Below are 13,599 nucleotides of genomic sequence, written 5' to 3' on the forward strand. Positions count from 1 at the left end.
GATATTATTAATGATTAGAGACTGGTGCAATTTTTCGTTCCCCATGCAGACCAAGAATCAAATAATTTCCACTCATTGAAGCATCTCCCACAAACAATCAATCCATCCAGCGTCCAAGCAATAGACCCAATCTCCGAAGAGTGTTCTATAAACCCCTTGCAACGGGCCGCTGAACTTTCTATTGGAAGGAAGAGAGCTGTAGACCCAAAATTAATAAAAGGACCCTATAGGTCCCAGAGGGAAATCAATTCCTTCTTCCTCTGAAATCTCCATGTTCCTCCCTTCTTCTCTTTCCCATCTCTGTTTGCCAACACTTTCCCTGGAGATACCTAGAAAAAAACCATTGTTTATCCTTTTTACCACATTATGAGATGGCCCATATTTACTGTTATTTACTGTATATTCTTGTTTCAATGGCCGGCACCTGAACAACAGTAAAGTTATCAGGCAGGCTGGGCTCAGCCCCATACACAACGAAATGTGGGTAGACCCATCCGGCCCGGCCCGGGATTACTTTCCACGCCGAAGTCCTGTAGCTTCGGACATTAGGCGAGGCCTTGGGCATTTTAGCTAGCAGCAGCGGTCAGAGGGGGCGACGCAGCAGCGGCGAGAGGGGGAGGCGATGATTTGGCGAGGAGGCGATGGCATTAAGGGTTTAAATGTTAGGTTAGGGATGTAATTTTGTAAAACTCTAAAGATATTTGAGAGATATCATATATATACTTATTAATTTTAAATAATTGGGGTTGGGTCGGGCTCAGGCAAAGTGGATGCAAAGCAAAGCTTAGCCCATTTAAAAGACGGGCTACAATTGCTGGTCCAGTCCGGTCCGTTGGTGGAAAAATCAAGTCCAAGCCCATTCATGGGCTTGGACCGGGCAGGTAGGCTACTCTTGCACCCACACGGATGGACCACTATGATCAGTAACGGAGATACTTATATATTTTGTTATATTCCATGAGTAATCCTTTGTGCACCACATGCATTGCAATAAAAATACACTGTCTTATTTTATTGGGTCATATAGTCACCGTTTTCCAACACATTTTTAATATCTATAGTTCTATTTTTTTTGTTTGAAATTTTGAATGACAAAATTAATCATCCTCTTTTGAAAAAATTATTATATTATGTGGCTATATCATGATATTCTGCAATCAAATTATGGCTTCTTTCATGATAGAAAGTCATAATTTTTTTTCAAAAATCATAAAGAGGGAAGAATATTTTTGTCATTAAAAATTTATGAAATTTTTAAATAACGAAAATATTCCTTCTTCCTTATGACATTCTATAGCCAAATTATGACTTCTTATTGTGTAGGAAGTCATAATTTGATCGCAGGATGTTATAATAATTTTTTCAGAAAAAAAAGAAATATTTTCGTCATTCAAAATTTTAAATAAAAAAATGAAATGCAGACATTAATTATGCGTTGAAAAATGATATCTACGTGATCTAATAAGATTGGAACGATATACTTTTACTGCACCGCATACGATGTACAAAGACTTTCTCTACGTTCCATTGTAAAAGTTGAGGAGTTCAGTTATCCATTCTCTCCCCAAAAATGGCCGACAGTCAACTAAAACTTGAGGGCCATAGGCACCATGGTTCCAGATTTAAGAACTTTTTGACTCATAAGTTCACTAGGTCCAATCGGCTCAAGATTTGAGAGAAGTCTGAACATTAAGACACTAAACATTCATCATTCATTTAAGATCATAATTACTGCATTTTCTTTCAAGCATACACTCTTTTTGATTGAGTTCCCTAAGCTGAAGGGGTGTTTGATGCAAGAAAAAAGTATTTGGTATGACTTGGCGAAGTTGCAACCAGCTGGGACTTATGATTACAGTCGGCTTTGACTGGTTACTAGAATCCATGGTCCTTTAGATAGGCCTCCACAGTACCAGCTCTTGGTGGGGAGGACCCTCAATTCTCACCACCATTTTAGCCTCTTCTAGCATGCAGAGATCACCATCACACGTTCACAAATACAGTTAAAGTTTAGTACGTAGGACCCGTGTGACAGGGGATGCATGTGATTGCCCTCCAAATTGTGGCCAAACAAACAAGGTTAGGTTCCATGATCCATTAACCAAAACCAAAAAGATATTAGGTACTATTAACAAAGCCAGAAAGGCTTGGAATTGTCTAAAGAGTGGCCTAAAAGGGGCAATAGGTGATCGGAGAAAGAAGTCACAGCATGGGGCCGACAAGAACATGAGGTAGGAGGAAGCTAGATTGTGAGGGATTTTAGGGGTCACAAGGTACCCACCCCCACTACCGGACATGACCTGCTCCTCTGACCCTCCCCAATATAATTCTTAAGCAACGTCCTTCAAAGAAAAGCTCCACTCCCAGCCATTTATATATCATGAATGATTCTTAAGCAATGCCCTTCCAGGTCCATGATGGTGAGAACAAACTCTACAAGCAAACAGAGCCGAAAAGTTGAAGTTGAAAACTTTGTATGGATTACCTCAGATCACATGATCACTGGATGACTAGAATCTTTGCCAGGAGATGAAACTTTTTATTTCAGATAAAGTGACAGGTAATAGTCTCATAAGGAGAAAGGCATGGAGCATTGAAAGGGCATTTGAAATTGAGAGTGGAATTATTTCTTTTTCATCAGAAGTGTTTGCAAGTGCAACATACATTCATGTGGAATGGCCTTCGGTTCGGTATCCTAGTAGCATCCTAGGTGAACAATTGTTCAATTCCGAGATAAAAAACAATTTCTATCTATGCACGCCAGAATTCTAAAATCAAACAAATTATGCATGTAAGTCACCAGTTTCTCATCTTTTCTTTGTTCTTTGAGATAAGCAATTGATTGGCAAATTAAACATTGGTTTTGCGGATGACAAATATTCATCTATCTATTTTTATATGTATATATATGAAGTAGGTTGAATAATGTTGGACAATACAAAGAATAACTTAACTGAGTAATTTCCATACATCAGGAATGCTACTATATGAAGAATATTTTGCTCTTTCCTAAAGAAAAAGATTCAAGAGAAAAGGATTGAAGGCATGATAAAAATAGAATCTGCCTGATGTGTTTTCTTCACAGATCATACAGTTTTTTTATATCTATTATACTGTACAAGGGATGCAAGAATGGAACCAATGATAAAGTGGATAGAATTGAACTGGCTTACAAGAACAATATAGATCAGTCAATTCTTTCTCCCTTCCTCAATTATCTTCTCTCAATTTAGACTCAAAACTGGTTAAAAACATAAGAAGAGATTATGTTCCGGTCAAATGTTGGCAAGAAGGAGAATTGAAGCCACTTCAATCAAAAAATACACGCATCGGGACAAAGGAATTAGACCAAATTTACCAGCCAACAGAGGAAAAAAATTCAAAATTTCAGAGAGTGATGTTTTCAAATAATTTTTTGCCTTCTGTCTATCCGCATCTATTACATCTTTTCTTTCGAAATTTAAGAATCTAAAGAAGAGGTAATTTACAAAAGAAGCACTTGAGATTTGATCTATTTCAGAGATGGTTTCCCACCTTGTTCTGCCTCCCCACTATCCAAAGCAGCGTCCTCCTCGCGAATGAAGGTGCTTCATCTGCCCGAGACCTTATACTATTGTTGCAGCTTCCCCACTCCACATCAAAATCCAATTCACTCCCACTCTTCTCCCAACCTGAAACATTGAATTCCGACACTGTAACAGGGCTGTTGCCGCTCTTGTGCTTAGATTCATCACTTGCACCCCGATGCAAATGGCAATCGGAGTGAAAGAGCCCGCCTTGAGCAATCTCCGGTGACGGCCGATCTTTCTTCGATCGCAGCCATATCTTTGAAACAGAGAAGCTCTCTTTCTTGTTCAGATTGGCACTGGTATTAGTATTTCCACCATGACCTCTAGATCCCACACTACTAGATGGTTCTAATCCTTTGAATTCCTCCTCCTGGAATGGAAATCACATTCCGACCTTGCGAGCCGGTGCCCCGGCTTCTTGACTGTGAGCCTCTTTCTTGGGTGGCTTGATGGCCACTTGGAGTACAGAGCTCTCATCCATCACATACTCATAGGAACCCATGGAAAAACACCTCCTTTGATCCAAATTACTATTGCCACTGCTACTACCACTACCTTCACCTCACCACCATTATATCCACATTCCGAAACTTCCCGAGCTTCACCGGAACCACCTTGGCCTCTGAATTCTCCAAAACAGATCCAGCCGCTCTTCCTTGGCTCCAACTTCCCCTGGCTTATGCGATGCATCATTTAAAGAAGGCCCGAAGTTATCTTCTCCGAGGAAACCAAGATGGGCATGACTCCCAGTCTCCCCTATATCGGGGCCATCTCCCTCGAGCTCTCACTGCCGGATTCGAGAACAAGGACTATAGGACTGCAGCTGTTGTTTGGGGAGAGGTCAGGGAAGAGGCTCCTTCGACAAAGAGGACAAGTGGAGTGGGACAATAGCCAGGTATCGATGCACTCCATATGGAAGGCATGGCTGCACTTTGGGAGCAGCCTGAGCTTGTCATCGGCCTCAAACTCGCAGAGGCACACAGCACAGTCAAAGGGGTCCTTAAGGCCGATAATGGCCTTATAGAGGAACACTGGGAGGGTGTCAATGAAGGACTGGTCCACCCCAGCATCATGGAGGTGGAACAGCTGCTGGAGCTGGCCTTGGTGGGCTGTGACATTATCCAGGTCCTCCGGGTCGCTGTTGGTGCGTCTCATGAGGCATCTAATAAGGAGGTGGAGCAGCCCAGAGATGAAGAAGATGACTGCTAGGATGACAATTATAAGAAGGATGCTTGGGCTGATCTTGTTATTTGAATAACTCTGTTCAAAAGGAGAAGATTGGTGGAGGTTGCAGGTGTGGCGATGGAAGTGGGACTGGAGAAAGAGGTCCCCAGATTCGATGCTTTCATGCGACACCCAGTCCATGTTTTGGATCGAAAGGGATGGCATAAAGAGATGAGAGAGAGAGAGATGAAACAACAACGAGAAAAAAATAGAACTCACCAGGCCTGGTTTGCACTCCAAAAAATCCCATTCTTTTTTAGGCAGAAGGGGAGTTCTTGTCTGAAGGTGGCGCAAAGGGCGGGCTGGTTGGTGGGACTTCTGGACTGGGGCTTTGGTTTTTCTGGGCGGCAACCAAGGGAGAGGGAGAAATCCTTCAGAGGCCAAGGGAGATGTTCAGATGAGATCAGGGGATCCCTGGTGGGTGGAGTAAGTAAATGGAATGGGAGCAATGGAAAGAGTAATAAATGAATTGATTACAATAAGGGAAGGGAAGGTAAGGCAATATATAAAGTAGGAAGTACATTTTTCTGAGGTAAATGGAATTGGAGTAGAATGGGGTTTGAATATGAGTTTAAGGCTTCATTTACTAATGGTAACATAAGATGCAGAAGGGAAGATGCTGAGGGTATTGGGATTAGAAGGCCGCCTACTTTTTTTGAAATCCAAAGCTTCTTCTTCCCTTCTATTTGACTTTCCACGAGTCCTCTGCAGCAACCTCGATGCCCCATTAAATGAACAAATTCCAAACCCCGTGTCCTGCCAATGCGTGACAAAAGTTAGTCTTTTTCTATTTCTTTGCTCTCTTTCATCCGGTTACCATGGAGTGTTATGGTGTGTTTCTCTTGACGCGTTTTGTTGTCTTCTGCTAGGGGTCTTTTAGAGCCTGAAATCGGAGAATAAGAGGCATTTGAGTGGAGCGGTCGGCATGGGAGTTGAGAACTTTGAGACAATGTGATGGAATAAAAGGGAGGGAGGGAGGAATTCATGGTGGAAGATGCACGGATTTCGGTGGTTTGACATTGGAAAAAGCTCCCTTTTGTTTGTGGTAACCAAAAGATCGGGCTTGGAATCTCACAACTCGTGCCGTCAAAAGGGGGAGCCATGGACCAAACCAAAAGGAGCGGTTTTTCTAGGCCTTTGTGTTCCACTTTTATGGAGCCCCCAGGGCTCTAACGCGATTCTTCCGAGACGTGGGGATGTGAGAACTTGATTGCTCGAGAGCTTGAACATCTTTAGAAATGGTAGTTGGATTTTAGTTTCGGGTTTCGATTCTATATATTTGGTAGTGTAAGAGTGTGCTGTGATTGACCTCTTTTGGTCCTTTTTTTTTTTTTTTGGCTGTGAATACAAATCAACCACTCACGTCACCGATTTGAAAAAGAGGTATGCAGTGTAGAATTTAAGAAATTTATGCGTCAAGAAAAATAGTTTAGATATTTGAGTCTGAGAATAGAGTTATTTATGTACTGTCTTTTTTTTTTTTTTTTTTTTGAGAAAATAGGACTTGTTTATGTACTGTCGTTTTCGGAATGATATCATAATAACAACCCAAAGTGTTTGTTGGTAAAAATAACAATGTAAAAATATAATAATTGCAAAGTCACTAGGAGGTTTCACATCTGCGCTTTCTTGGTGATAGTCTTATTTCATTTATGACTTCACAATTAGATCAACAACACAAATATCTTTGTTGAATAATAGGCCCAAGATTGTAGCCACCGAAGCGAAGGATTTCTTATCCTAATTCATTAAGGGCAAGGTGAAGATCATGAATCACAAAGTACAAGTGCATTGACAAAACTAATGGTTGGCATCGATTGGGGTGATAAGTGAATTAAGAACCATGTGTTTCAGAATACCAAGAATACCTTATCTAAAATCTTTGCTCCCAGACAAGATATAGAAAGAATAAACTACCGTGTCATGTTCACAAACTTTGCTACCCCTGTTGATTTGTGCTAAATGCATATGTGGATGAGGAGCCATGTCAAGTGCTCATGACACCAAATCCTCTTCATTTTATGAAGGTCGAATCATCGATAATGAATTACCCCCCCATTTCTTTAGAAGCTATAAAGTAAGTTTTTTTGAAATTATTTTGATTGGTCATGTTCATTTATGATATTTTACCAAGTTGTTCAGCCTACCAGCCAAGCCCAAAACTACTCATTATGCGACTTATCTGAAGAAATTGAAAAGTGAGAAAGATTGCTGAATTGAATTTCTTGCATGCATGATTTGCGCCATCACGAGATGATGATATCCAAAACTAGTTCAAAATTTTGATGTCACATATTCAGATTTGGATCTATTATATTACCGACTAATAAATTACTTTCTAGCAATTCTCAAAAAGTGTAGGTATGAAATGTCAGCATGAATCATCCAAGGATCGCCTTTTGATCCTAGATTTAGATTTAAACTTACATCCTAATTTTAATAACCAAACATGGTCACCGTTCTGTCACATCTTTGATTTTAGATTTGGATTCTATGATCCCTTTAAATTTTGTATCTAGGCATTGACTTTACGATAACTGATGAGTGTGGATCCAAACTTAAACTCTCGATCCTAAATCCTAAATATCCATTGAAAGTCATTGTCATGACAAATGCCTGCGTTCTCTTCTATTGAAAGAGAGTGAGAGTGGTCATTTATGTGGATACCCATTCCACACCATTTGTGCTGGCGCCACCTTTCTAATGACAAAGCCTATACAAGAAATCGGCTAGCTTGACTTCTTCAAGGCCAAATGAGCTGAGAATGTGGTGCTCATCCAATAATCCATGTATGGATGCCCTGAAACCTTCGCCAACATATAGAATTGGTGGTCCCTAAGTGGAAAGAGATAGAAGACTTTCTGAGGCGTAGGTGTAGGTGTCCTTTTTACTTATAACTATCAAACACCGCCAAACATGTACCAGCCTTCACTAGTATTGTCTCATCTGGGTGCATTGTCAAAATTAGGGGAGGCTACGTCACGAGATCCTGCATGTTGAGTGAAGTTGAGGGATTCCATGATGTATCATTCCATGCGGTTCATTCGTGCATTAACTAATATTATGGTCTGAATTGAGGACATCCTATGGCTTTTATTGCGGCCGATGATTCAAGATCCAGATCCTGAATTAAGGACTTCTGGTCAAAATAATATTGATTGAAACATTTTATGGTGCTTGTCCCGGGTGGCTTAATTCAACCCATCTGCAAACAACTCGGCCCTCTTTAAGTAATGTGTCAAGCAAATTTTTATCCTAATGCAAGCCTAAGCCTACACGAGGCTCAAAAATAACTGCTTTCACTTCGAGGTATAATTTTCTATTTTGCTCTTTCATTTATTTATTGCTCTCTTTTTGGGATGGGGGATTGTACATGTAGAGAGGCAAGTCTTAGAACTTAAAATCCAAGAAAAGAACAAACGCAACAATCTGGAATTGGAATAGAAGAGACAAAAGCATCTGTGGGATGAGAGAGCTTGCTATAAAATTTGAATCCGCTCTTAAACTATGGTTTGTTAATCAATCTGCCGATTGATTGCATTCTATGGGTGACCTAGAAAGGAAAAGGGCAGGTTTGATCTGCCAAATATCTTTTGATTCTAGATTGTGCTTGGGGCAATTAGTAGATGATATATCAATCAATTTAGAAGGTTTTGGTTGGAGGAGTTGGGGTTTAAAATTAGAATAAGAATGGATGACTACTATTTGAGTCATTTAGTTGGAAGGAGTTCTATTTTGATTTCGATCATAAGATGGAATTGGAATGATCCAATCTATCTAACATTCTATCCTTATTCTCCCTAAGAATTTAAATTTTTATTCCGATTCTTGCCACAAACCAAACACTTCAGAGGATTTCGTTATTTTGATTTCGATTTCAATCCATTCTGATTTCGATTTCTATTGTAAACCAAACACTCTCTTAATGAATGTCTTAGAGTCTCCTCCAATCTATACATGAGAGGCCGATAGGGCAACCCTAGGCTATAAAGGCAATCCAGGTGTAGGAATAGAACGATGAGAAATAGATGGAGTACCAGCAAATACAAGTTTATCGTCATGGTCTCGAATCAAGAACCCAGCAGCAGCAAACTTTAATTGAAATCTGATAAGCCAATGCTGAACTTAGAAACCGTGGCATGAGCCACGGCCTTCCCCATTTTAGTATGCTTGGCTTCATGTGAATTGGATTCCAAGCCAATATTTCCGGAGGAAATTGCACGTGGCTCATGCTACGTATGGGCAAATGCCAGCCTGCAAGTATGCATTGGTCTAACACCCACATTTCAAATATTACACAATATAATTATAAACAACAAATGATAACAGAGGTAGGATTGATCCACAATGGGTTGGAATAACGTTATTTAAGTAAGGACCTGACCAGTTGGACCCAACGAGCCTATGTTTTGCATACTTAGACCGCATCCCAGCTAAACTAAAAGAGGAATCCATTTGATGCCAAAAGCCCAGAACTAACCCCCTGAGGCTTGTCTGGCCCATTAATACAAGAATCCACTTGATTGATGCTGGTACGGCTAGAAGAAATAATGTTGGCTCCGTTGGCTTGGCTGAAGAAGTTCGTTGCCGTAAAATTGGCAGCTTTCGGCCATCCCAGGAGACGACGAGTTAGAAGTCCATAGTTGGGGTTGCAAACTAGTTGGCTTGAATCCATTGATTAATGAGGGGACAGTTTGGGCTTGGAGTTGTTTCAGCACAAGATGTCACGAATCAATCACTTGGGTCTGCATTTAGGTCGGTCAGGTTGGATCTCATTCTTGGGTATCGTCCATTGGCTAGCATTTCACCATATCTTGTTTTTTTCCCCTTCATCCTTGGTATGGGATTTGATTGGGCGTTTTAAAGTATCTGGTCCCAACCTGATCCTCACCTGATGGCAGTAAAGTCCAGATCTGAACCCAATCCTTTATTATTATTATTATTATTATTATTATTATTATTAATGGAAGATCTGAACCCCATCAAAACTGTTGCTGACTGAGTCAAGCCTGATCCATAAAATAGAGTCTATATATATATATATATATATATATATATATATATATATATATATATATATATATGAGTCAGTTCCATCAAAATCCGACCTTGTCCCAATTGCCACCCTGTGAGATGAATCTGAGTAACAACAAAAGTTTTTGCAATCTGGACCGGCGTTCACCCTTTCAGCAATAAAATTTTGGCAGGTGCCATTTGGGAACCAGACGCGGTAACGCTGGGAACAGCCGAAACTTTTATCTGCGGATCGATCTTTCCTCTATTAGTGGGTTGGTTGAGTCTCTAAATTGTAGGTTTTAGTTATCAATTAATTAAGTTTTCCAGATCTTAATTGCTATTTTTTACAATATTTTAATTAAAGATAAATTTTAATGTTAGATATTAAAATTATATTTTACAATATTAGTTGATCCGTCATTTCCTGATTCTTTCTTTTAAAAAAAAAAAAAAAAACTTTCCATGTCTTTGTGATAAATTGAGATATCTATTCATCTTAATATCAACAGGTACCATCTCATATCATAGTTGTCCCAAACGGAAAAAGTTGCATAAACATAAGCGTGTAATATGGGTTACAATGTTTGAAAATAAAAAAGCAAACATCTAAATATAAGTGGAAACGTATGAAAACCTCTAGAAAAATCGTCAAGAAGCTATTACAAGGATTACCGCGAGCTTCTCTATCATCCGTTTGCGTGTACTGCAAACTCCCTTCTTATCTACCCCTTGTAGGAAGAACGGATACCGTGCAGTCTAGTCCAAGTTGTAGATACTAGACGGGATTTGATTTCCAAACAATTCTATTGTGAGGACATGTTCTCCCTGTTTCAATCTGGCCTCCAATCCAACATTTATCCCGTTCTATTTTTAGGGACATCATTTCAGGAGCCCATACGTTGATGCGCTGCGTCCTCAGACTCCAATCGTTGAGGAAAACAGGCTCGTGGCAGTTATAACTTACACTCCAACAACCCGACAGCCAAAAGAATCAAAAGACCGTAACACGGAATCAAATCAAAGACGGAGGAGCAAAAGCTTTGAACGAACCTCCTTTTTAATGCAAATGAATCACCTGTATCCATTATAGAAAAAAATAAAAAAGAAAAGGGGAAGAAAGAAGGAAAGAAAGGAAGGGAGAAACCCCACCACCAGACACTTTAGACTGGTTGGTTCCCTTCATCCCCAGTCATGGAGGCAAGCCTTTCTTGCAGGCCTCTTCTCGCTTCTGTCCTTCAGCAATAAATAAATAAATGAATAAATAAATAAGTTAAATTGTTGATCACTATTCCACCCCTTTTTTTTCTTTTCCCCTCTTTATTACTTCCTGTTATTCTTATTCTCTATTCTATTCTTCGGATTCTTCTCATTCTTATTCCAGTCTCTTCTATGGTATTTGTTCTTCTTCTCAAATAAATGAATTCGGTTACGATCGTCCCTCTCTCTTCTTGCAAGCGGGATGCCTCTTCTTCTTTCTTTGTGTTCTTTTTGGTAGGTTCTCTTGTCGTAAATTCCGAATGAGACGTGCGTCTAGGGCTGAAATTTGATCCGGACGCCGGCCGAAACGACGAAAGATGGCGACTTGCGAGATGGGGATTGGCAAGGTCGGCGAATGACGGCAGATTTCGATGTGGGCTCTCGTTTGCCTGGTGAAAAATAGGTTTCTTTCCCCTCATTTGAAAAATAGGGATTCTTTTTTTTTTTTTCTGATCTTTTTCGGGTTAGGTTGTCGACTATCGTCCTGGGTTCCACTGACATTGGTGTGGTAATTTTGATAGTCTTCTCCCATCTATTCTTCTTATATTATTTGGGTTTTGAGGTGAAGAAGGGTGTTTTTGTGACCAAAACAAAAGGAGAGATTTTCCTCCAAATTTCTTGGATTTTGGTCTTGTTTTGGAGGTTAATGGGAGTTTTGAGCATCATGGGCAATTCCTTTGGGTGCTCGGCATCCGGGGAGCGGCTGGTATCGGCAGCAAGGCGACCTCCAAGAAGCCAAGGCTTGTTGGAATACAATCCCCGGCTTGCCAGGTACTCCACCTTTGGTGTCCGGAATTCGCCGCTCCATTACTCTGCAGCACGAGGCCACCATGAGGTAATGAGTTCATCGGTTAGTGTTCGGTTTGATATTTGATCCCGATGTCTTAGTCACTTCATGGTTTATGGTTGTTATTCGAGATTTATTTATGGTTTGTGCATTCAGATTGTCTCTCTGTTGCTCGAATCTGGCGTTGATATTAATCTCCAGAACGTCCGAGGACAGGTGAAATTGAATAACCAGTCCCTGTTTATCTTTAATTATGGTTTTATTACTTAATTGAGGATGCGTTATGTTGTTAGTCTTTTGATGCAATGTTCTGTCGATCCTTAAGAATTATTGAATTCTCTATTTCTTACACTTTAATTAATTGTTTTGTGAAGTTTTAGGAGAAAATTTGTTTTCACAAGATTTACATATTCTAAAATTAAGCACTTCTATCATTGTTCCGAGACTGCATTAATGCTAGCTTGTCAATATGGTCACTGGGAGGTTGTTCAGACTCTAATGCTTTTAATGCCAATGTGAGTTGTTTCGTCCCCCTCTTAATTGGCTTGTGATCTTGTATGTGGTATTGTTTTTTGCTGTAATTCTCAGACAATATGTGGAATTGGGCTATAGATTCATAGAACGGATTATCTCAATGGTGGAACGGCTCTCCACTTTGCAGCTCTAAATGGTCACACTTGATGCATTCGTCTTCTTCTTGCTGATTACGTGCCAAGCATATCTGACTTTGGAATATGATGAGGATGAAACCAACCCAAAAAGTTTCCGTTGCTGATTTTGATGTGGGGTACATTGCATTCTTTTTAGTCCTTATTGATGTTTTCTATTTATTTGAACGACAATTACATAAAAACTTCTTCTTCTTCTTCTATTTTTCCAGCTTTATGTCAGATAGTTAACAGAAAGGCAGATGAGGCATCACAGCTCTTCATATGGCTGCACTAAATGGGCACACGGAAGCGTGCAGTTACTGTTAGACTTGGGAGCTTTTGTTTCTGAGGTCACAGTGGAGATGGGATGACAATTGAATTAATAGGTTTTCTCTTCTCATATTTCTCATTCTATTCTTGTTTGCTTTTGTCCACGAACATATGTTCATGATATATTAGTTTCAGCATCTTGATAGTTGTTTTCATAGTGACATTCAGTTCTTATAGGAAAGTTGTCCTGTTTCCATTAGCATGCAGGAAGCATGCCCCTTCATATGCTGCTTGTGGTGGAAATGCAGCTTGTTGTCAAGTATGTTAGTTTGATTTCCTTCTGTTTGCTGCCTCTGGAAAGCTACAATAGTTATTCAGTCCTGTGATTTGCAGGTTCTTATTGCCAGAGGTGCCAGCTTAACTGCTGAAAATGCTAACAGGTATGTCTCTGACATATTAATCTAGTCATTGGCATATGGCATGTTCCAATCCATATATAATTACTGCTCAAAGAACACTGTGTAAATTGAATTAGTTTGGTTTAGTTCAGCATTACTTGCTTAGAAGTCTCAAAAAAGACCTTTAGTGATGTAGAAAAGCATTCATAATGAGGTTTCTCTTTTTTAAATAATGTGATTATATGAAGTTATAAAAAATCGTTCAAATTATTCAATTTACATGTGGAGTCACTGGAAGGAAGATTAATGCTGCTAGGACTCCAAGAAGCTATTCATAGAAATACTAGAAAGAAGTTGCATGAGATTGAAAGCCAACTACCTAAACTATTAAATTTCCAAGGGTTTACTAGGTTCTGGGAAAAAAATGT

The 13,599-nt window shown here is 39.8% G+C and overlaps 1 protein-coding gene, 1 long non-coding RNA gene and 1 pseudogene across 6 annotated transcripts in view; 2 read left to right on the plus strand and 1 right to left on the minus strand.

Annotated features, from left to right (window-relative positions):
• Positions 1 to 3,494: 3,494 nt before the first annotated feature.
• Positions 3,495 to 4,934, minus strand: LOC140859756 (RING-H2 finger protein ATL13-like; annotated as a pseudogene).
• A 5,604-nt stretch (positions 4,935 to 10,538) lies between these two features.
• LOC140859643 (probable E3 ubiquitin-protein ligase XBOS32) lies at positions 10,539 to 12,640 on the plus strand. Of its 5 annotated transcripts, none has more exons than XM_073261631.1 (4): positions 10,539 to 11,458; positions 11,535 to 11,901; positions 12,010 to 12,069; positions 12,466 to 12,634. In XM_073261631.1, exons 2-4 carry the CDS (start codon positions 11,713 to 11,715, stop codon positions 12,532 to 12,534), a joined length of 318 nt encoding a protein of 105 aa, XP_073117732.1. In that variant the 5' UTR covers positions 10,539 to 11,458; positions 11,535 to 11,712; the 3' UTR covers positions 12,535 to 12,634. The 5 variants fall into 5 exon arrangements, with proteins under 5 accessions (XP_073117732.1, XP_073117733.1, XP_073117736.1 ...); XM_073261632.1 differs by having other exon boundaries at positions 10,539 to 11,201; positions 11,305 to 11,901; XM_073261635.1 differs by lacking the exon at positions 12,466 to 12,634 and adding an exon at positions 12,228 to 12,359 and having other exon boundaries at positions 10,547 to 11,901.
• Positions 12,641 to 12,745: 105 nt separating this feature from the next.
• LOC140859644 (uncharacterized) overlaps positions 12,746 to 13,599 on the plus strand; it is a 4,019-nt gene continuing 3,165 nt past the window's right edge. Inside the window, exon 1 of the long non-coding RNA XR_012143202.1 lies at positions 12,746 to 12,889. This is a non-coding gene — a long non-coding RNA (uncharacterized lncRNA). The remainder of the gene's footprint in view (positions 12,890 to 13,599) is intronic.

The sequence above is a fragment of the Elaeis guineensis genome, chromosome 8 (assembly GCF_000442705.2).
Source record: "Elaeis guineensis isolate ETL-2024a chromosome 8, EG11, whole genome shotgun sequence".
In the NCBI taxonomy this organism is placed as follows: Eukaryota; Viridiplantae; Streptophyta; class Magnoliopsida; order Arecales; family Arecaceae; genus Elaeis; species Elaeis guineensis.